Below are 17,902 nucleotides of genomic sequence, written 5' to 3'. Positions count from 1 at the left end.
AATAAAGGAAAGCTTACAGGGAACCAACAGTGATGGGAAGGAAACCAGGACTCAGATCAACAGTGTGGAAAAGAAGGAAGAAACGTTCAACCAGAAGAGAATGAAGAAACAAGAATTCAAAAAATGAGGAGAGGCTCCGGGACCTCTGGGACAACTTTAAATGTTCCAACATCCTACCAGGCTGGATGGATGTGGTTTCTTTAATTCCATAGTTGTCAGACTTCTATTCAGCTTGCTTTAAGATGGTTCTCAGTGATGGTTGTTCTATATTTTAGCTGTAATTTGATGTGGTTGTGGGAGAAAACAAACCATGTCTGCTTATGCCGCTATTTTGGTTGATTCTCATATGTGCCCTGACTGGGGATCAAACCTACAACCAACCTTAGCATATCGGGTTGATGTTCCAATGTTGGAACATCATCAATGTTCCATCTGATGTTCCAACATCAGAATCATAGGGGTGCCAGAAGGAGGAGAGGAGAGCAAGAAATTGAAAACGTATTTGAACAAATAATGAAGGAGAACTTCCCCAATCTGGCAAAGGAAATAAACTTCCAGGAAGTCCAGGAAGCTCAGAGAGTCCCAAAGAATTTGGACGAAAGGAGGAACAAACCAAGGCACATCATAATTACATTAGCCAGATTAAAAATAAGGAGAAAATCTTAGAAGCAGCAAGAGAAAAGAAAACAGTTACCTACAAAGGAGTTCCCATAAGACTTTCAGCTGATTTCTCAAAAGAGACTTTACAGGCAAGAAGGGGCTGAAAGAAGTATTCCAAGTCATGAAAGGCAAGGACCTACAGGCAAGATTACTCTATCGAACAAAGTTTTCATTTAGAATGGAAGGGCAGATAAAGTGCTTCTCAGATAAAGTCAAGTCTCATCATCACCAAGCCCTTGTTGTATGAAATGTTAAAGTGACTTATCTAAGAAAAAGATAAAAATATGAACAGTAAAATGACAGCAAACTCACAGTTATTAACAACCACACCTAAAACAAAATCAAAAGCAGACTAAGCAAACAACTAGAACAGGAACAGAACCACAGAAATGGAGATCACATGGAGGGTTGTCAACAGGGAAGTGGGAGAGGGAGACGGGGGAACAGGTAGAGAATAAGTAGCATAAATGGTAGGTAGAAAATAGACAGGGGGAGGTGAAGAATAGTATAGGAAATGTAGAAGCCAAAGAACTTATATGTATGACCCATGGACGTGAACTAAAGGGGGGAAATGTGGGTGGGAGGGGGTGTATGGGGGGCGATGGGACAACTGTAATAGCATAGTCTGTAAAATATTTTTTTTTAAATCAGCTGACAGTCTTATGGGTACTTCCCTAAGGAAAACTTAAGGTAATTAACTTTTCTTTTGCTGCTTTTAAGATTCTTTATCTTTAACCTTTGGCATTTTAATTATGATGCATGTTGGAGTGGGCCTCTTTGCATCCATCTTGATTGGGACTCTCTGTACTTCTTGGACTTGCATGTCTATTTCCTTCACCAAATTAGGGATGTTTTCTTTCATTATTCTTTCAAATAGATTTCCAATTTCTTGCTCTTTCTCTCCCCTTCTGGTATGCTTATGATGTGAATGTTACAATGCTTGAAGTTATCCCAGAGGCTGCTTATACTATTCCCATTTTTTCTTCTTTTTGTTCTCATTGGTTGTTTTTGCTTCCTTATGTTCCAAATGATTGATTTGATTCGCAGCTTCATCCGCAGCACTGTTGTTTTCCTGTAAACTGTTCTTTATTTCAATTAGTGTATCCTTCATTTCTGACTGGATCTTTTTTATGCTGCTGACATCCTCACTCAGTTTCTTGAGCATCCTCATACCAGTGTTTTGAGCTCTGCTTCTGATTGATTGCTTATCTTCATTTCATTTACTTATTTTTCTGCAGTTTTGATCTGTTTTCATTTGGGCCATGTTTCTTTGTCTCCTAGTTTTGGCAGTCTCCCCTTGTTTGTTTCTATGTATTAGGTAGAGATGGCTTGACTCCATTCTTGGTAGTGTGGCCTACTGTTAGGATATGTCCCATTAGGGTCCAACAGCGCAGCCTCCCCCCCATATCACACAAGCTGGGTACTTGAGGTGCACCCTTTGTTTGGGCTCAGTACACTCTCCTCTTGTAGTTGAGCCTTGGTTACTCTTGGCATATCAATGGGAGGGATTTAGCCAGACCAGTCAGTTGCAAAGACTGGTTGTCACGGATGACCACCACCCACTTCCCTCCAGAGGATATGCTGTGCAGGGGCAGGGTGGTGGTTCTCCAATGTGGTCTGTACCTATATGCTGATGTGTTGGCCCTGGGGTTCCCCCGTGATGCAGAGCAAGGTCAGCCCTCACCTGTGTTTTGCCCTGGGCCACCCTGTCTGAGCTATAAAGCAATCTGAGATGGCTGCTACTTGTGCTGGGCTTGGAGATTCCCAGGTGAAGCCAGGCTGTGAATCTAGTTTGGCTGCTGCTAGTGCTGGGCCTAGGGCTCACTGAGGCCAGCTGTTGCCAGTTTGAGAGGATTTAGGAAGTTGTGGAGCATGAGCCAAGACCAGCCATCCATATGGAAAAAGTAGCTTGGCTGGGCCCCTAAGTCAGTTGAGGCAGAGTCTCAGGGGTTCTCCAGGGCAGGGCAAACAGTGTTACCCAAGTTAATGTAGTTTCAGATATGGCACCAGCTTGCTGGCTCTATGGGGTGAGGATTCAGAAAAGGGACAATGGCCTCTGCTCATCTCCTGCTAGCCACTTCAGGTGCCTTTTAAGCTGCTACACCCGTGTTGGAGATCAGGAGTAAGTGTAAGTAGGTGAGTCCATGTGTGGGTTAAGAGGAACTGCTTGGGGCTCCAGAATTTTCTTCCACTGACTCAGTCCCCACTGCTTTTTGCAGCCAGAAATTATGAGGACTTATCTTCCTGGCACTGGAACCCTGGGCTGGGGGGAATGGTGTGAGGCTGGACTCCCTGCTCCCAAATTCTATCCTTCCATAACTTTTATCCACCAGACCTGGGTGTGGTACCAGCTAGTTCCAAATCTTTGCCCCTCCTACCAGGCTGGATGGATGTGGTTTCTTTAATTCCATAGTTGTCAGACCTCTATTCAGCTTGCTTTAAGATGGTTCTCAGTGATGGTTGTTCTATATTTTAGTTGTAATTTGACGTGGTTGTGGGAGAAAACAAACCATGTCTGCTTATGCCGCTATTTTGGTTGATTCTCATATGTGCCCTGACTGGGGATCAAACCTACAACCAACCTTAGCATATTGGGTCGATGCTCTAACCAACTGAGCTACCCAGGCAGAGCTTTTTGTTAAATATAATTTTTTAATTTTTAAAGAGATTTTACTTACTTAATTTTAGTAAGGGGGAGGGAGGAAGAAAGAGAGTGAGAGAAACATCAATTGGTTGCCTCTTACACAAGCCCCAGTGAGGTACCAGGCCACAACCTAGGCATGTGTCCTGACCAGGAATCAAACCGGTGGCCTTTTGCCTTGTGGAAGGACACCCAACCAACTGAGCCACACCAGTAATGACTGTTGTTACATTTTAATATTTAACCTAAAACTATTATAAGGACTACTATATCGAATTTACTTTAAAACATTTCTGAGCTCATTTTCTGAATTAGTTGAATTGAACAATAATGAACCTCAAATGTTATCCAGAATACTAATAGTGAAAATCAACTTTTCAATCAGTGTTTGAAGTGGAGAAAATCAATACTTACAGGGAACGAAAGAAGGAATTCAATTCATTTCATAGATTATTTTGAACCTAACCATTAAGTTGATAGAATGTAATAATTCTAAGTTCTTGTGAAGTAAATAAAATATATTTGAGTAGAAAGGGATGATATGTTCGATGTGAAAATCATATAATACTGATTAGTTCAAAACACACATCATGCAATTACATATGCTATACATCTAAGATTATTAGACTAAAAATATGGCATGGGCATATCTTCAAATTCATGATTTATTTTAAAAATTATTAAGATTTTGGCCCTGGCTGGGTATCTCAGATGGTTAGAGTCTTCCCAAAATGCCAAAGTTGTGGGTTTGATCTCTAGTCATGACACACACAAGAAGCACCAATGAATGCATAAATAATTAAAACAATGAATTGACAGAATTGATGTTTCTTCATCTCTAAAATCAATAAATAAAAATCTTAAGAATTTGAACATTCTTAGATGTTTATTCTAATGACATTATTTAGAACAAAAAAGATTAGAAGTATTAATGTGGGTAAATAATATCTTCATAAAATCAATTAGTTGTATAATTTATTTTCCATGAAAGACAGCAATGCAAGATACTGAAGAAACAAACATCAATTAAAGTTTGGTATGCATGGTTTTATTATTTATTTTTAAAATTCTTTTCTCTTTCCATTTATGTTTCTTATTCCCTGTACCTTTTACCCCTTTCTCCCCCAACTCCCCACCCGAGATTTCCATTTCTGTGACTCTGTTTCTGTTCTAGATATTTCCTTTTTGTCTTATAGGTTCAGTTGTTGATATTTGTGAGTTTGTTGTCATTTCACTGTTTGTATTTCTTATCTTCTTTTTCTTAGATAAGTTACTTTAGCATTTCATACAATAAGGGCTTGGTGATGATGAACTCCTTTAACTTGACCTTAACTGGAAGTCCTTTATCTGCCCTTCCATTTTAAATGATAGCTTTGCAGCATAGAATAATCTTGCATGTAGGTCCTTGCCTTTCATGACTTGGAATACTTCTTTCCAGCTCCTTCCTGCCTGCAAGGTTTCTTTCGAGAAATCAGCTGATAGTCTTATGGGAACTCCTTTAGGTAACTGTCTCCTTTTCTCTCGGTGCTTTTAAGATTCTTTCCTTGTCTTTCATCCTCAGTAACGTAATTATGATGTGCCTTGGTGTGTTCCTCCTTGCGTCCAAATTCTTTGGGACTCTCTGAGCTTCCTGGACTTCCTGGAAGTCTATTTCTTTTGCCAGATTGGGGAAGTTCTTCATTATTTGTTCAAGTAAGTTTTTAATTTCTTGCTCTTCCTCTTCTCCTTCTGGCACCCCTATGATTCTGATGTTGGAACATTTAAAGTTGTCCCAGAGGTTCCCGAGCCTCTCCTCATTTTTTGAATTCTTGTTTTTTCATTCTGTTCTCGTTGAATGTTTCTTTCTTCCTTCTGGTCCACACCATTGATCTGAGTCCTAGTTTCCTTCCCATCATTGTTGGTTCCCCATACATTTTCATGTACCTCACTTTGCATAGCCTTCACCTTTTCCTCTATTTTGTGAACATACTCAACCATTTCTGTGAGCATCCTGATTACCAGTGTTTTGAACTGTGCGTTTGATAGGTTGGCTCTCTCTTTATTGCTTAGGTGTATTTTTTCTGGAGCTTTGCTCTGTTCTTTCATCTGGGCCATATTTCTTTGTCTTGGTGCACCTGTTACGTTGTAAGGGGCAGAGCCTTAGGTATTCATCGGGACACAGCAACACACATCACTGTGTTGTGGCAATGTAGGGGAGGGGTCCGAGGGGAAGCAACGCCACTTGTTTGGCTCTCCAGTCAATTCCCTTGCTACCCACTAGTAAATTGGGCCTTTCTTGTGCTGATTCCCTGGGTGAGTGGATTTGTACATGGTTTAGGACTGTGTGGGTCTCTCCAACAAACTCTCCTGTGAGGCAGGGAGTTTCTCCTGCCACTGCTACCTGCACAGATTTTTCCAGTCAGAGCTGCTAAGGCTTTTTCCCCCCATACTGGAACCCTTGGTTGCATAGTCTGTCTTGTTCCCCAGTTGTTCCTCCCAGTTTATCTACACACAAATGTAGGACCACTAGCCGCTGCTTGCCCTCACTGCCCCCAGTCCTCCAGCGACTGCCTTGCTATGGGTCCTCTCAGCCACAGCTGCCCATCTCTGCCGATCTGGATGAATGTTTCTTCTTTAACTCCTTGGTTATCGGACTTCCATATAGGTCAATTTTCTGGCAGTTCTGGGGTGTTTTTTATTTTTAAATTTGTTGTTGTTCTTTTTGTTGTGTGAGGAGGCAAAGTGTATCTACCTATTCCTCCATCTTGGTTGGAAGTCTCAACCTGGTATGCATGGTTTTATTTTATTTATTTATTTTGTAAAAATTCTATTTTTTTAGGCAGAGGAGAAGGGAGAAAGAAAAGGAGGTAAACAACAATGTGTGGTTGCCTCTTGCGTGTCCCCTAGTGGGGACCTGGTCCACAACCCAGGCATGTTCCCCGACTAGGAATCAAACCGGCTACCCTTTGGTTCACAGTCCGGCACTCAATCCACTGAGCCACCTCAGTCAGGACGACACGCATGGTTTTAATAAAGTGGACCACATTGACTGGCCTCGAAAATATAAAAAAATTCATACAATTGTTATGTTCTCTTACCGTCCAAGAAAACACTGCCAGAGAGGACGATTTTGTGTTGCCAAATCAGAATCTTTAGAACCAAACAATTTAGCTAAAAGTCGAACAACAGCTAATCGTTCTTCTCCATCATTGCTCTAAGAGAAAAGAGAAAAGAAATGAATCTTGCAGTTATTCATCAGATCAGAGGAAATAAAATGAAACATTCCTGGGAAGCTATAATTTCATATTCTGCTCATAATGACAAGTTTAATATATGCTGTCCTTTACTATGTAGAAATCGATTTGATTCTATGTGAGGTCATCTTGCTCTTTGTTCTTACTCAAACCCTCACAAATGCTAATTTATGCCGACTTCACTGCTGTTTGCAGTCAACACAGATATTGGAGTAATATCAAGGTAATCATTCAATTATAACACTCCCTAAGACTCCTAGAAAAAATTCTGTAAAAGGCAAAACTTCAAGTAATTCCCATCTCAATAAGCCTTGTTTACAAAGAAACTTTCCCACAATTTGAGCTCCACATCAGTTAAGGCTTCAAAATGTAAATTTTACTAATTTTTTTATTGTTGACACTATTACAGATGTTTGGCTTTCTTTGCCCCTTTAAACAAGGATCCCCTACTGACTGTGGAACACGACACAAAAGAATGTTTTAATTCAGGAAAACTAATTTTATTAGAAGAACGTGAATGTTAGGATCTGAAAGTGAACTGAATACTACAAAAAGCAAAAAGTTAACATTGTTTCTGATGAGGGCCTCCTATTTTATTATCCTGAATCAATATATGGTAAGAAATTTCGGTTCCAGTTTCACTAGTGATGTCATATCTTAAATTGTTATGAAACCATATGGTATGTGAAACTTTAAAAAAAAACCCCACATATTCACTAGGAAAATAAAAGCAGTACCTAAAAGCAATTGCTGATTTTAAGTGTTCAAATACAGTGTCTAAAGTGATACCAGAAACCCAATAAACAAATACTCATGGGAAAAGACAGTAAGTTAAAAAAAAAAAAAGAACTCATGGACACGCACAACAATGTGCGGATTTTACAGGGTAGAGCACAGAGGGTGCAAAGGGAAGAGGATATAGGTGTGATAAATGGTAATGAAAAACATACAATAGAAAATGAACTATTAAAATAAAAGACCATGCTATAAAATGTCTTTTCCTAATGAATATTTAACTTCAGGAATAGGGATTTTTATGAGTAAAATGGGCACATGCATCAAACATGTAAAAATAAAAACTTTATCAAGCTGTAACACTTATAATCGTAAAATGACTTTTCTTCAGCACTTTTTCTCAAGTGATACAACAATCTAGATTAGTGCTGCCTTTGAGTAAGTACAATTAGCCAGCCAACATGACTTATTTAATTTTTTAAAGATTTTTATTTATTTTTGAGAGAGAGGGGAAGGGAAGAAGAGAGGGAGAGAAACATTAATGTGTGGTTGCCTTTTGCATTGCCCCCACTGGGGACCTGGATCAGCAACCCAGGCATGTGCCCTGACTGGGAATGGAACTGAGGACCCTTTAGTTAGCAGGCCAGCACTCAATCCACTGAACTACACCAGCCAGGTCTATTTTTTTTTTAAAGAAATCACTCTATACATTAAATGTCAAAACTAGGATGTAGGAAATTTTATTCTACTTGCATGTGACTATTTTAGTAGCTTACTGATTATTTCAAATGATATGACATTTCACATCTAAATATTTAACTACTGAAATAAAATAAGTGATAACTCACCCCTAATGTTTAATTTTAAATATTTTATTGTTTATGCTATTACAGCTGTCCCAATTTTTCCCCCTTTGGCCCTCTTCACCAGCATCCCCTCACTTATTCAGGCAATCTTCACTACCACCACTGTTTAAAATTTTAAATAAAGCCCTTGAGTGAGGCCAGATATGATTATAGAAATGATAAAATTTTTGGTGTAAAAATTTTGGGTGCAAAAAATAATGTACAGCCATAGTATTCCTCTATCCCAAAGGATAAAACTATCTCATTAAGATATTACACAATGCATTGTTCAAATACAAACACATATATATCTTAGTAATTAAAACAGTGGGTAAACATTGAAGATTCTACATCAATAATTTACCAGTGACTTTCTAAAACAAAACAAAACAAAACTCTGACCTGACTGGTGTGGCTCAGTGGATTGAGCATGAGCTTCGAACCGGAGGGTACCCGGTTCGGTTCCCAGTTGGGGCACGTGCCTGGGTTCCAGGCCAGGTCCCCAGTGGGGGCACGTGAGAGGAAACCACACATCAATGTTTCTCTCTCTCTTTCTCCCTCCCTCCCCCTCTATCTAAAATATATATAAATAAAATATTTTTTAATAAACCTCAAAAGGCTATTCTTAGATTTTATTTTTTTTTCATCCTGGCTAGAAAAGGTAACTAACTCTATTAATTATTTCCTTTTTTCCTATTAATTATTTCGAATTGCAAGGTAACTGATTCAGAATAATTCTCTGAAAATTTTTACTCCAACCAAGATAAGGTAATTGTAACTATTACAATGTTTTTAAATCTGGGGGATACATGTGAATGTATGTCTCTCTCTCTGCATGTCATGAAAAAAGTCTTGAATGTAAATGTGGTAAATTTCACGATGACTCCAGCCAAGGCTGTTATGCAGCACAACTCCAGGGCAGCCCTGAAACATCTGGGAATAGCACTTTGTGGACCTGTGCAGTGGACAGTGTACACAGTTGCATGCAGTGGCCTAGTATGGATGAAAATCAAACAAATTGTGACCTATGACTCTTATCTATTAAAAGCTGTAGCTACATAGTTCAGAGATATAACTACAGAGTAATCACCATGGTCATAAAAACTTCCTAGACTATCTGCTTAGGACATAGTGGTAACTCAAAATGGGGTACCCTAATTATATACACATGATACCTAAACTACTCTGAATCTCAGTTTCTTCATTCACTATGAGAAAAGTAATACTGGTACAGTCTAGTGTTGCAGTCAGGAGCAAATAAGAACACAGGTGATGGCACCTGTTGTAAAACAATAAACAAATATTCCATTATTACTATTATTTAGACAAAATATTAATTCAGTATAAAGTTTAAAAAGATGTGAAATATCTAGGAACATAGAGAAACAAAAATGGCTTTGTATATACTACTAAAACAGACTAGAAAGAAATAACATTAACTCATTACAGTGTTAATATTTTTTAAAAAGGAAATATGATATTTATTAAAAATTCTTGTTCATGTACCTTTAAAGTATACCTATGAAGTCAAATTGTAGCAGTGAGAAGAGGGTATAAAATAAAGGGGCAATTGGGAACTGTGGTAAACTGAAAAGCTCATACTTCATTTAAGAAGGTGCTACTGTACTGCTCAGTTTTAGCCCTTTTGTTGTCATGTAGAAACATCCAATTTTTGCCAAATTGTCAGATTTTTTAAAAAAGAAAATGCATACATCTGAACTTTAAACAAAATTTGACTTTTAAACTTATTCACCCATTCAATGGCAGTAACTAAAGAGAGAGGAGTCTTTGTATGGGATTTAAAAATAAAATCTATCAGATAAAACCTATTTTTAGGTTGTTAGGTATTGTTAACAAGATCTGCTTTAGATTAAACAACACTACTAAAGAACGGGGTATGAACAACCACCCGAGCTTAGCTTAGTTTACATTAAGTCCATGTACAGAAATCCAAAAGTTTGGCCCCGGCTGGTGTAGCTCAGTGGATTGAGCACGGGCCTGCGAACCAGAGTATCGCGGTTCGATTCCTAGTCAGGGCACATGCCTGGGTTGCAGGCCAGTTCCCAGCAGGGGACAGATGAGAGGCAACCATACATTGATATTTCTCTCCCTCTCTCCTTCCCTTCCCTTCCCCTCTAAAGATAAATAAATTTAAAAAATTTAAAAAAAAGAAACCCAAAAGTTTGGTTTCTAAACCCTCCCACCATCTATCGTGGCAGTCTCGTTTGAGGATTAAAGAGGCTTGGCTTTTCATATTCACACTTTATGAGTAGATTGGAAGAAAATATTTCACTGCATCATACCTAGAAATAATTTCGCATGGAAACATCTTAAGGCTGTCTTTAAAATAAACTCTTATTAAACAAGTAAGACCATGTTCTCTACACATTTCCTATACATCAGAGTTCCTCAGAAGCTTGGTACCAATGTCCTTTATACTATAAAACAAATGCTTTTAATAAAGACAGTTTGAACAATTCTTAATTACCCATACATATTTTTAGAATCTAAAATACAAAGTTCTAATCCTAAATCTGTTTTAACTGTGTAACTAGGCAAAATATCTCATCTTATTTTATCTAAACAACAACAACAAATATAATGTTGATCCTAATTATAACACGGTTTGAATTAAGGATCAAATAAAATACTGAAGTAAAAAGCCTTTTAAAAAGTTCAGGATAGAAAGCAAACATAAGGTGTTCCCTTCTGTAAGCCAGGATAGGGGATCAAGTGTCAAGTTTTTCATATTTTTTTGAAGGGTTGTAAATTTTTTGTTTAGTTACAAAAAAATATACTCCTAAGTCATTCAATAAAATTTTTGTCATCGCTCTGTACTACGAAAGGGTCATATAGGTGTAGCCAAGCACTGTTTGAAATCTTTTTATGTTCTAAAACATATCTAAAAATAAGTACCATTTAAAAACAACATATACAATAAGTTTCTGGGATGCTGTAAGTCCTATCTATTTCTGTATCATTGTGTTTATCCGATACTTAACTAGGCATGTTGTAGTTTTGCAATGTAAATTCTATGGTCCATATGAGAGATACTGTTTTATTCAAATGATTAAAACACGTATACCTTAACTAAATATAAAAAGATAAACTGAACTCATATTTTATTTTTTCACAACTAAAGAAAAACTATGTCATATGTATTTTTCTCTTAAAGCTTAAAGACCTTAAAAATCGCAGTCAGTCCTACCTTCAGTTTGAATTCAAGCTGTGGCATGACAGATAATAATAAATGAGGATCTATAGCAAAAAGTTCCTGAATCAGGTCAAACACATGTTCTGACAAATCACTTACTGATGATCTTCCCAGCACCAGGACTTGATTAAAAAACTATAGGAGACATTAAAACAAAAAAAAAAATCCACTTAATTTGAAAACTTGGATAAGTTTTTAAACAAACGTGTTAAGAAAAATTATAGTTAAGCATTACATATACAACTGAAGGGGATGAAACAGATGTTTCAATTAATATATATGATAGCTACCAAAGAGATGAAATGAATTTCTAACCATCAAAGTATGAATGTTACTGGGGGAAAAGGTAAATAGAATTGAGTTGTTAGCTTTGCTTCAAATTAAGATATTCCTATTTCTAGGAATTTTAACTTTCATTAAAACAAAACAATTTAGACAGTTTATGTAATTCATCAGAGAACATGCTAGGAAATTTTCTAACAGCAGAGAAAATTGTTTAAGCCTTAATTTATTTTATTTTTATTTGAGTGTAACTAATTTTCCCATGACTTTAGTAATAAAGACTATTTAAAGGTGGGGATGAGTTTTTAAACAAAAATACTCAGAGGAAGTCAAATACATTTTGACTTGGAGGACAAAGAAGAAAAGCTGATGCTCTAAAAGCTAACTGATAATTTAAAAGGATGTTAGAAGAAAAACAGAATATAATATCAAGAAGACAAATTAAGTGACACCTCTACTCCCTGCCAACATACATATATACTTAGAAAAAAGTATTAAATTTAAAAATGCTAAAGAGGCATTGTATGCAACTGACAGAAGCATATATTTTTCTGATAATATCATCAAATGACATTTCTTTTGAAGAGTAACATACTTTTGTTGTAAATAGATGAAACTGTTTATAGGCTAAATAAACCTATATTGAAAGGCTCTAATATATTGAAATGGATTAAGAATTACACAACTCTGGAATAAATATAGACAGAAATACATACGTTGGCAATGCATGCCTCAATAGTCTGGACTGTCCTTTTCAACAGGACTTTTGCAAGGTCAAATGACTGTTTATTTAAGTTCTGAAACAATAAAAATATGCAAAGTTACAAATGATTTGGTGATAACACCATTAGAACACTACAGTCTTCAAATCAACAAGCAAAAAATACAGTGGAATCACATTAAAGATTTATCCAATATTCTCTAGTCAAATTGACTTAAATGCAGAATTTGGAAATAACACAACTATGAATCAAAAACTAAAATAATATGTTAGCCAAAAACCTAACCCTATGTCAAATTTAATTTTATTAAACTCAGAATCGACCCAAGCCTTTTGGTTTTGTTAACCAACTTAAACTGGCAGTGATACCCATGTATCCTAAACACACACACACACATACACATACACACACACAAGCCCTCTAAACCACAATCTCAGTATTTCATTGTCTGATCAGCATGAGCTCTGAGAGGGGTAGACCTGGAAAATTTTCCAAGTAAAACTGTCAATTAAATTATATTTTGCAATGCTGAATACTGTGTTTGCTCTTCAAGATTTTCAATGCACTGTAACATATTAAAGGTCTAAAAAAGACTAGAAAAATATACATATTTAATTTTTACAAAGTTAATGAAAAGGAATTCTTGTTTTGAAGAGTACCTGTTAACTTCTCTATACTTTGAAGTTTTGGACCAAACTGAAATTCATTCACCATTATTTTTCACCTCTCTCAAAAAGAGACTAGGAAGTCCTGTACTCTAGGTCAGTAGTCAGCAAACTTTACAAGCCAAGAGCCAGATGGTAAACATAGGCTCTGTGAGCCACATGGTCAATGCTGCAACTACACAACTCTGCTGCATAAAGCAACCATAGACAAAGTAAAAAGAAATGAGCATAACTGGGCTCAAATAAAACTTCATTTGCATAAATAGGCAGTGAGCCAGATTTCTGACCCTAGCTTCAGGCTTTATTCCACTGGCAAAGGAATAAGATTAGCTCAATATTAAGGCAACCTTTCTATTTCTTAAAACAGTATTTAATTTCCCATTCATAAGAATACTAAGTAGAATATAAACACCAAATACACTATCCATTCCTCTCAAAGTTTTCCTTCTCTTATTTTGCCTGACATATACTATAATCCTTTGCCATATTCCCACAATTTTGACTAATTAGATTCATTTGAATCAATAAAATGAAAATAATATTTGGAGACTCAAAGAGTCAAGAGAAGACTTTATAATTAATCACATCTAACATCTGATAGTGGGTCACTGAACCATTAGGAAAAGGGAGAAAAGTAAGTATCAATAGTAGGTTAGGTATATGTATAGCCCTGTGGTGGGCCTTGTGGGGAGCTAAATCCTTCAATTTCTTAGGATCTACAAGAGAGAAAAAAATAGAAAATGGAAAGGAATGTACAGCTCTAAATCACCCTTTCTCTTTAAGATGAACCACAGGTAATGTTAATACCTAAAAGTAATTAACTAATGGTAGTAACTGTGGTTAACATTAAACATAGTTTTTACTTCTGCCCAAATCTTTTCCTGAAATTGCTTAAGAAAAAAAAATGTAGGGTGTGGGTTCTGATAAATACAAATTCCTATGTCCAACATCTATGTTATAAAGGAAAAAATACATCTTTTCTTAAAAAATAAACAAACAAAAACAACAAATTAAGACAGTACTCGAACCCCTTAAAATTGATATGAGTGATGAATTTGAAACATTTAAAATTTTCCAGAAAATAGGTGACCCTTAACTGAATGAAAATGTTCCACAATGTAACATGTTAATCAAGTATCTTCCAAAAAACAGTATCAGCTACAAGACTATTGTGTGTTACTCCATTTTATTCAGGCTGAAGTATGATAGGAATAATTACATGGGATTGTAAGTGGTAAAAAATATATTTTTCAAATGTGTAGTGCTACCTTTAAACATTAACCTTTAATATTTTCATATATACAGACCTTATGTGCAGGAATGAGGTTAATAAGAATGGAGTCCAATAATTCTTGAGTAACTCCATCACCTTCCATGATGATAGAACTCATCAAGTCTAGCATGTGCATTTGTACTTTCTTATTGTGGCTATTACTGAAAAAAGAAACAGAAGAAAAGGCAAAAAAAAATCCAGGCATACAAAAAGAATATTAAACTTCTCCGTTTAAAACAACTATGTTAGATGTATAAGAATTTTCAGCTGAGGGAACCATGCCAATGGCAGCAGAGAAATTTTGGCTGCTCTATTTACTTTCTCCTTCTGTTGACTATTATAATAGCTGTAAGGTATTGCTGTAAAGTATTTTATAAATGCCAAGACTTTTAAAATAAATTAAGACCTTACACAATCAGAATTTGAGCAGTAACTTAAATTCAAAAACAGAAATGTCAACCTGAAAGAAAGACCATCTTTGTGTTCATGGCCCCAGATTTTAAAACATGATAAAATTTAAGCATGAAAACAACAACAAAAAGAATGACAAGATAATGAAGGCAGACAGTTTTTCATCTTTTTTACCTTTTCAGATACTAATACATTGCCCAAAATAAACTATAAACACAGGAAAAAACCTAAGCCATAAATTACATGTAATTTATGCTACATACATTTGCCACTAGCAGCTTTACTTCACCAATACTGAAAATCAAAATTCTGATACAAAATGCTTACCAGACCTTATAACTAGAAGGTGCTAAAAATGCCATCCTGTATCTCTCAAAGAATTTGAAACAAACAAATAAAAATCAACTAAATATAAAGCCAAGAATCAGTGTTGGTCCTGCTTCCTTAGCCAGTGAGAGTCAACTGTACTCCTCAATAATTATGTTTACTGCTGATACAAACTTACCTAAGAAAATCTGTTATAACTAGTAGAACATCTAGGCTTCTCTCCTTATAATGGCATCTTAACTAAAGATTTGACCTGTCCATATTCACACTTGTCAGAACATATGTACAAAGACAAGTCAAGAGAAATGTTATAATTTAGTTATACTGCTATAGATATAGGAAAGTTTAAATCAAGACCAAAGTAAATTTTAATATAATTTATCTGTCTCACCTACAATTTTTAAAAAAAATTAATGTGAAATAATGTATAATAATAGAACTGCTGGGCACTTAGTGGTATGGTAAAATGCAAAGATATAGAATTTTAAAAGTGGTGGAAAAATTGTCAGGTTGTTAGATACAGTTTTCTGTAACTTTTAGAAAGACACTACATTTGCATGCCTCCCAAAATATTTTCATTCATATTGTCTTCTAAGAAAAACATTTCCTTGTAACTTTGAAAGATCTTAGTGTATATATACAGCAAGAAAAGAAAAAACCAGAAATGCTTTAAAAATAACTTACTTGATCACTGAGAAGAGAGTCCTAAAAAGCTGAATAAAAATTTCATTGCAATCTTCCAAATCAAAGCAGATGTTATATGATTTAACCCAAGCTAAATTCTTAAAATAAAAAAATAAAAATTATTTACACACATAGAATAGTTACCCAAAATCAAATTCATTAATATAACTTAACTTTTAGAATTAAAAATCTTAAAGCTTATAAAAGTCCAAAATATAAAATTATAATTGTTAAAATAATCATGTACTCTGATCTTTAAAAAGGCATATATCTGTTGGCATTAACCTTCTCTAACAGAAAAATTCTAAATTGTTGGACATACATAACACACAAAATATAAAAAGCAGTGAAAATTAATTCAACTTAATTATTTTGACTTAGAAAAGAATAAAAACAGAAGAGTGAAAATAAAATTTCAAATAACATAATAGTTTTCCCAGTGGAATACACTTTATCTTTTCAAGATATGAGGAGCAAGAAGTAAATAAAGGGCATTTTGTATAAAATGCAAAGTATAAAGACTTTGCATTAAAACCTTTGCATAAAAGGTTTTGTATAAAACAAAAAGGTTCATTTTACATTATAAAGTTAGTATTAAGAATTTTCGATCCCTGGCTGGTGTGTCTCAGTAGACTGGGTGCTGGCCTACAAACCAAAGGTTCATGGGTTTGATTCCCAATGAGGACACATGCCTGGGTTGCGGGCCAGGTCCCAGTTACCTCGATGTTAATCTCACACATCAATGTTTCTCTGCCTCTCTTTCTCCCTCCCTTTCCCTCTCTCTAAAAGCAAATAAATAAAATCTTAAATGTTTTTTCTAGAGTGATATTTTTTTAAATAAAAAAAAATTTACCTCTAATAAATAAAAGTATCTATTAAACTGTGGACTCTTTGTATCTTCCAAACCTTTTAATTGTCTGGTAATAAACAAAAATATGTCCTGTTAAAAAAATGATAAAATATATTAATTTAGACACACATACTTATTCTTTCACAGTATACTAATATATACATACATATTTTTTCTCTCTTACAAACTACAATAAAAGAAAATTCTCCTTTGGCCAAATGACTTGGAACTGGCCTATTCAAAATAACTGGAAAAGAGTAAATCATATAAAATTACATCCTTTGGAAGCAAAAATAAAGAGCAGGATCTGAGGAGCCCTTGCTAGACCTACATCTCTTCTCTGGCCAGAGCTCACCAAAGAGAAGGCCATGTTCAGTCTCAGCATCAAGATTACTAAGTGCAATGGTGAAGTCAGACCAGTTTCAGTCCAGCATTTCCCAGGCTCTGCTGTAGCTGGAGATAAACTTGGACCTCAAGGCCCAGCTACGGAGCTGAACATTACAGTGGCCAAAGATACTGAGTTGGTGGTAGTCAGAAAGCTATTATAACCTTTGTTCCAGTTCCCCGACTGGTCTTTCCAGGAAATCCACATATGGCTGGTAAACAAGTTACAGAAAAAGTTCAGTGGGAAGCACGTTGTCTTTTAGAGAAGAATTCTAAGCCAACTCGAAAAAGCTGGACAAAAAATAAACAAAAGCAACCCAGGAGCCACACTCTGCCTTGCATAAAGCAATCCTACAGGACTTGTTTTCCCGAAGTCAAGTTGTGAGCAAGAGAGTCCACAAGAAACCAGATGGCAGCTGGTTCATCAAGATTCATTTGGATAAAGCCCAGCAGCACAATGTGGAAGCACAAGGTTGAAACTTTTTCTGGTGTCTGTAAGAAGCTTACAGGCAAGGATGTTAATTTTGAATTCCCAGTTTCAGTTGTAAACAAAAATGACTAAATAAAATATCATTCTCAGTAGAAGTGAAAATAGAGATTATTATTGCTATAAATCTTTAGGCTTTCTCATCTGACAGAACCACAGGTTCTATACCGTGTTACCTACCCTTCTATAACAGAACTTACACTTTACTATCTTCATTGTGCATCATGGAAAACAATTATTTTCGTTTTGAGGATACCTGGACACAAGTCTTTCTATTACTATTTCCTACACGTGAATAATAATTTTTAGTACCTATTTTTGAATTTGATGTGTGACTTCAAAGTTGTGTGGAGCAAAAGCAATAATAGGTTGATTCCAAGGTTGTAATTTTCATGATGATAGTGCTTCACTTCTTAATAAAAGCACTTCATTTCTTCTTCATTTCTTAAGAAGTTTTAACCCAAAATCATACTAAATAAACTCATTTTA

The 17,902-nt window shown here is 35.7% G+C and overlaps 1 protein-coding gene and 1 pseudogene across 5 annotated transcripts in view; one reads left to right on the top strand and one right to left on the bottom strand.

Annotated features, from left to right (window-relative positions):
- PDS5A (PDS5 cohesin associated factor A) overlaps window positions 1-17,902 on the bottom strand; it is a 129,831-nt gene that overhangs the window by 70,073 nt on the left and 41,856 nt on the right. For all 5 annotated transcript variants that reach the window (XM_037064301.1, XM_037064304.1, XM_037064305.1 and 2 more), the window contains exons 4-9: window positions 16,546-16,632; window positions 15,693-15,790; window positions 14,305-14,431; window positions 12,327-12,407; window positions 11,323-11,463; window positions 6,379-6,494 (exon numbers count right to left, since the gene is read on the bottom strand). In XM_037064301.1, the coding sequence (XP_036920196.1) occupies window positions 6,379-6,494; window positions 11,323-11,463; window positions 12,327-12,407; window positions 14,305-14,431; window positions 15,693-15,790; window positions 16,546-16,632 (650 nt within the window). The remainder of the gene's footprint in view (window positions 1-6,378; window positions 6,495-11,322; window positions 11,464-12,326; window positions 12,408-14,304; window positions 14,432-15,692; window positions 15,791-16,545; window positions 16,633-17,902) is intronic.
- LOC118999629 (40S ribosomal protein S7-like) lies at window positions 16,650-17,500 on the top strand (annotated as a pseudogene).

The sequence above is a fragment of the Sturnira hondurensis genome, unplaced genomic scaffold (genome assembly GCF_014824575.4).
Source record: "Sturnira hondurensis isolate 20B ecotype Veracruz unplaced genomic scaffold, ASM1482457v3 Scaffold0015056, whole genome shotgun sequence".
NCBI classification, from domain to species: domain Eukaryota; kingdom Metazoa; phylum Chordata; class Mammalia; order Chiroptera; family Phyllostomidae; genus Sturnira; species Sturnira hondurensis.
This window is presented reverse-complemented; position numbering and strand designations above follow the sequence as displayed.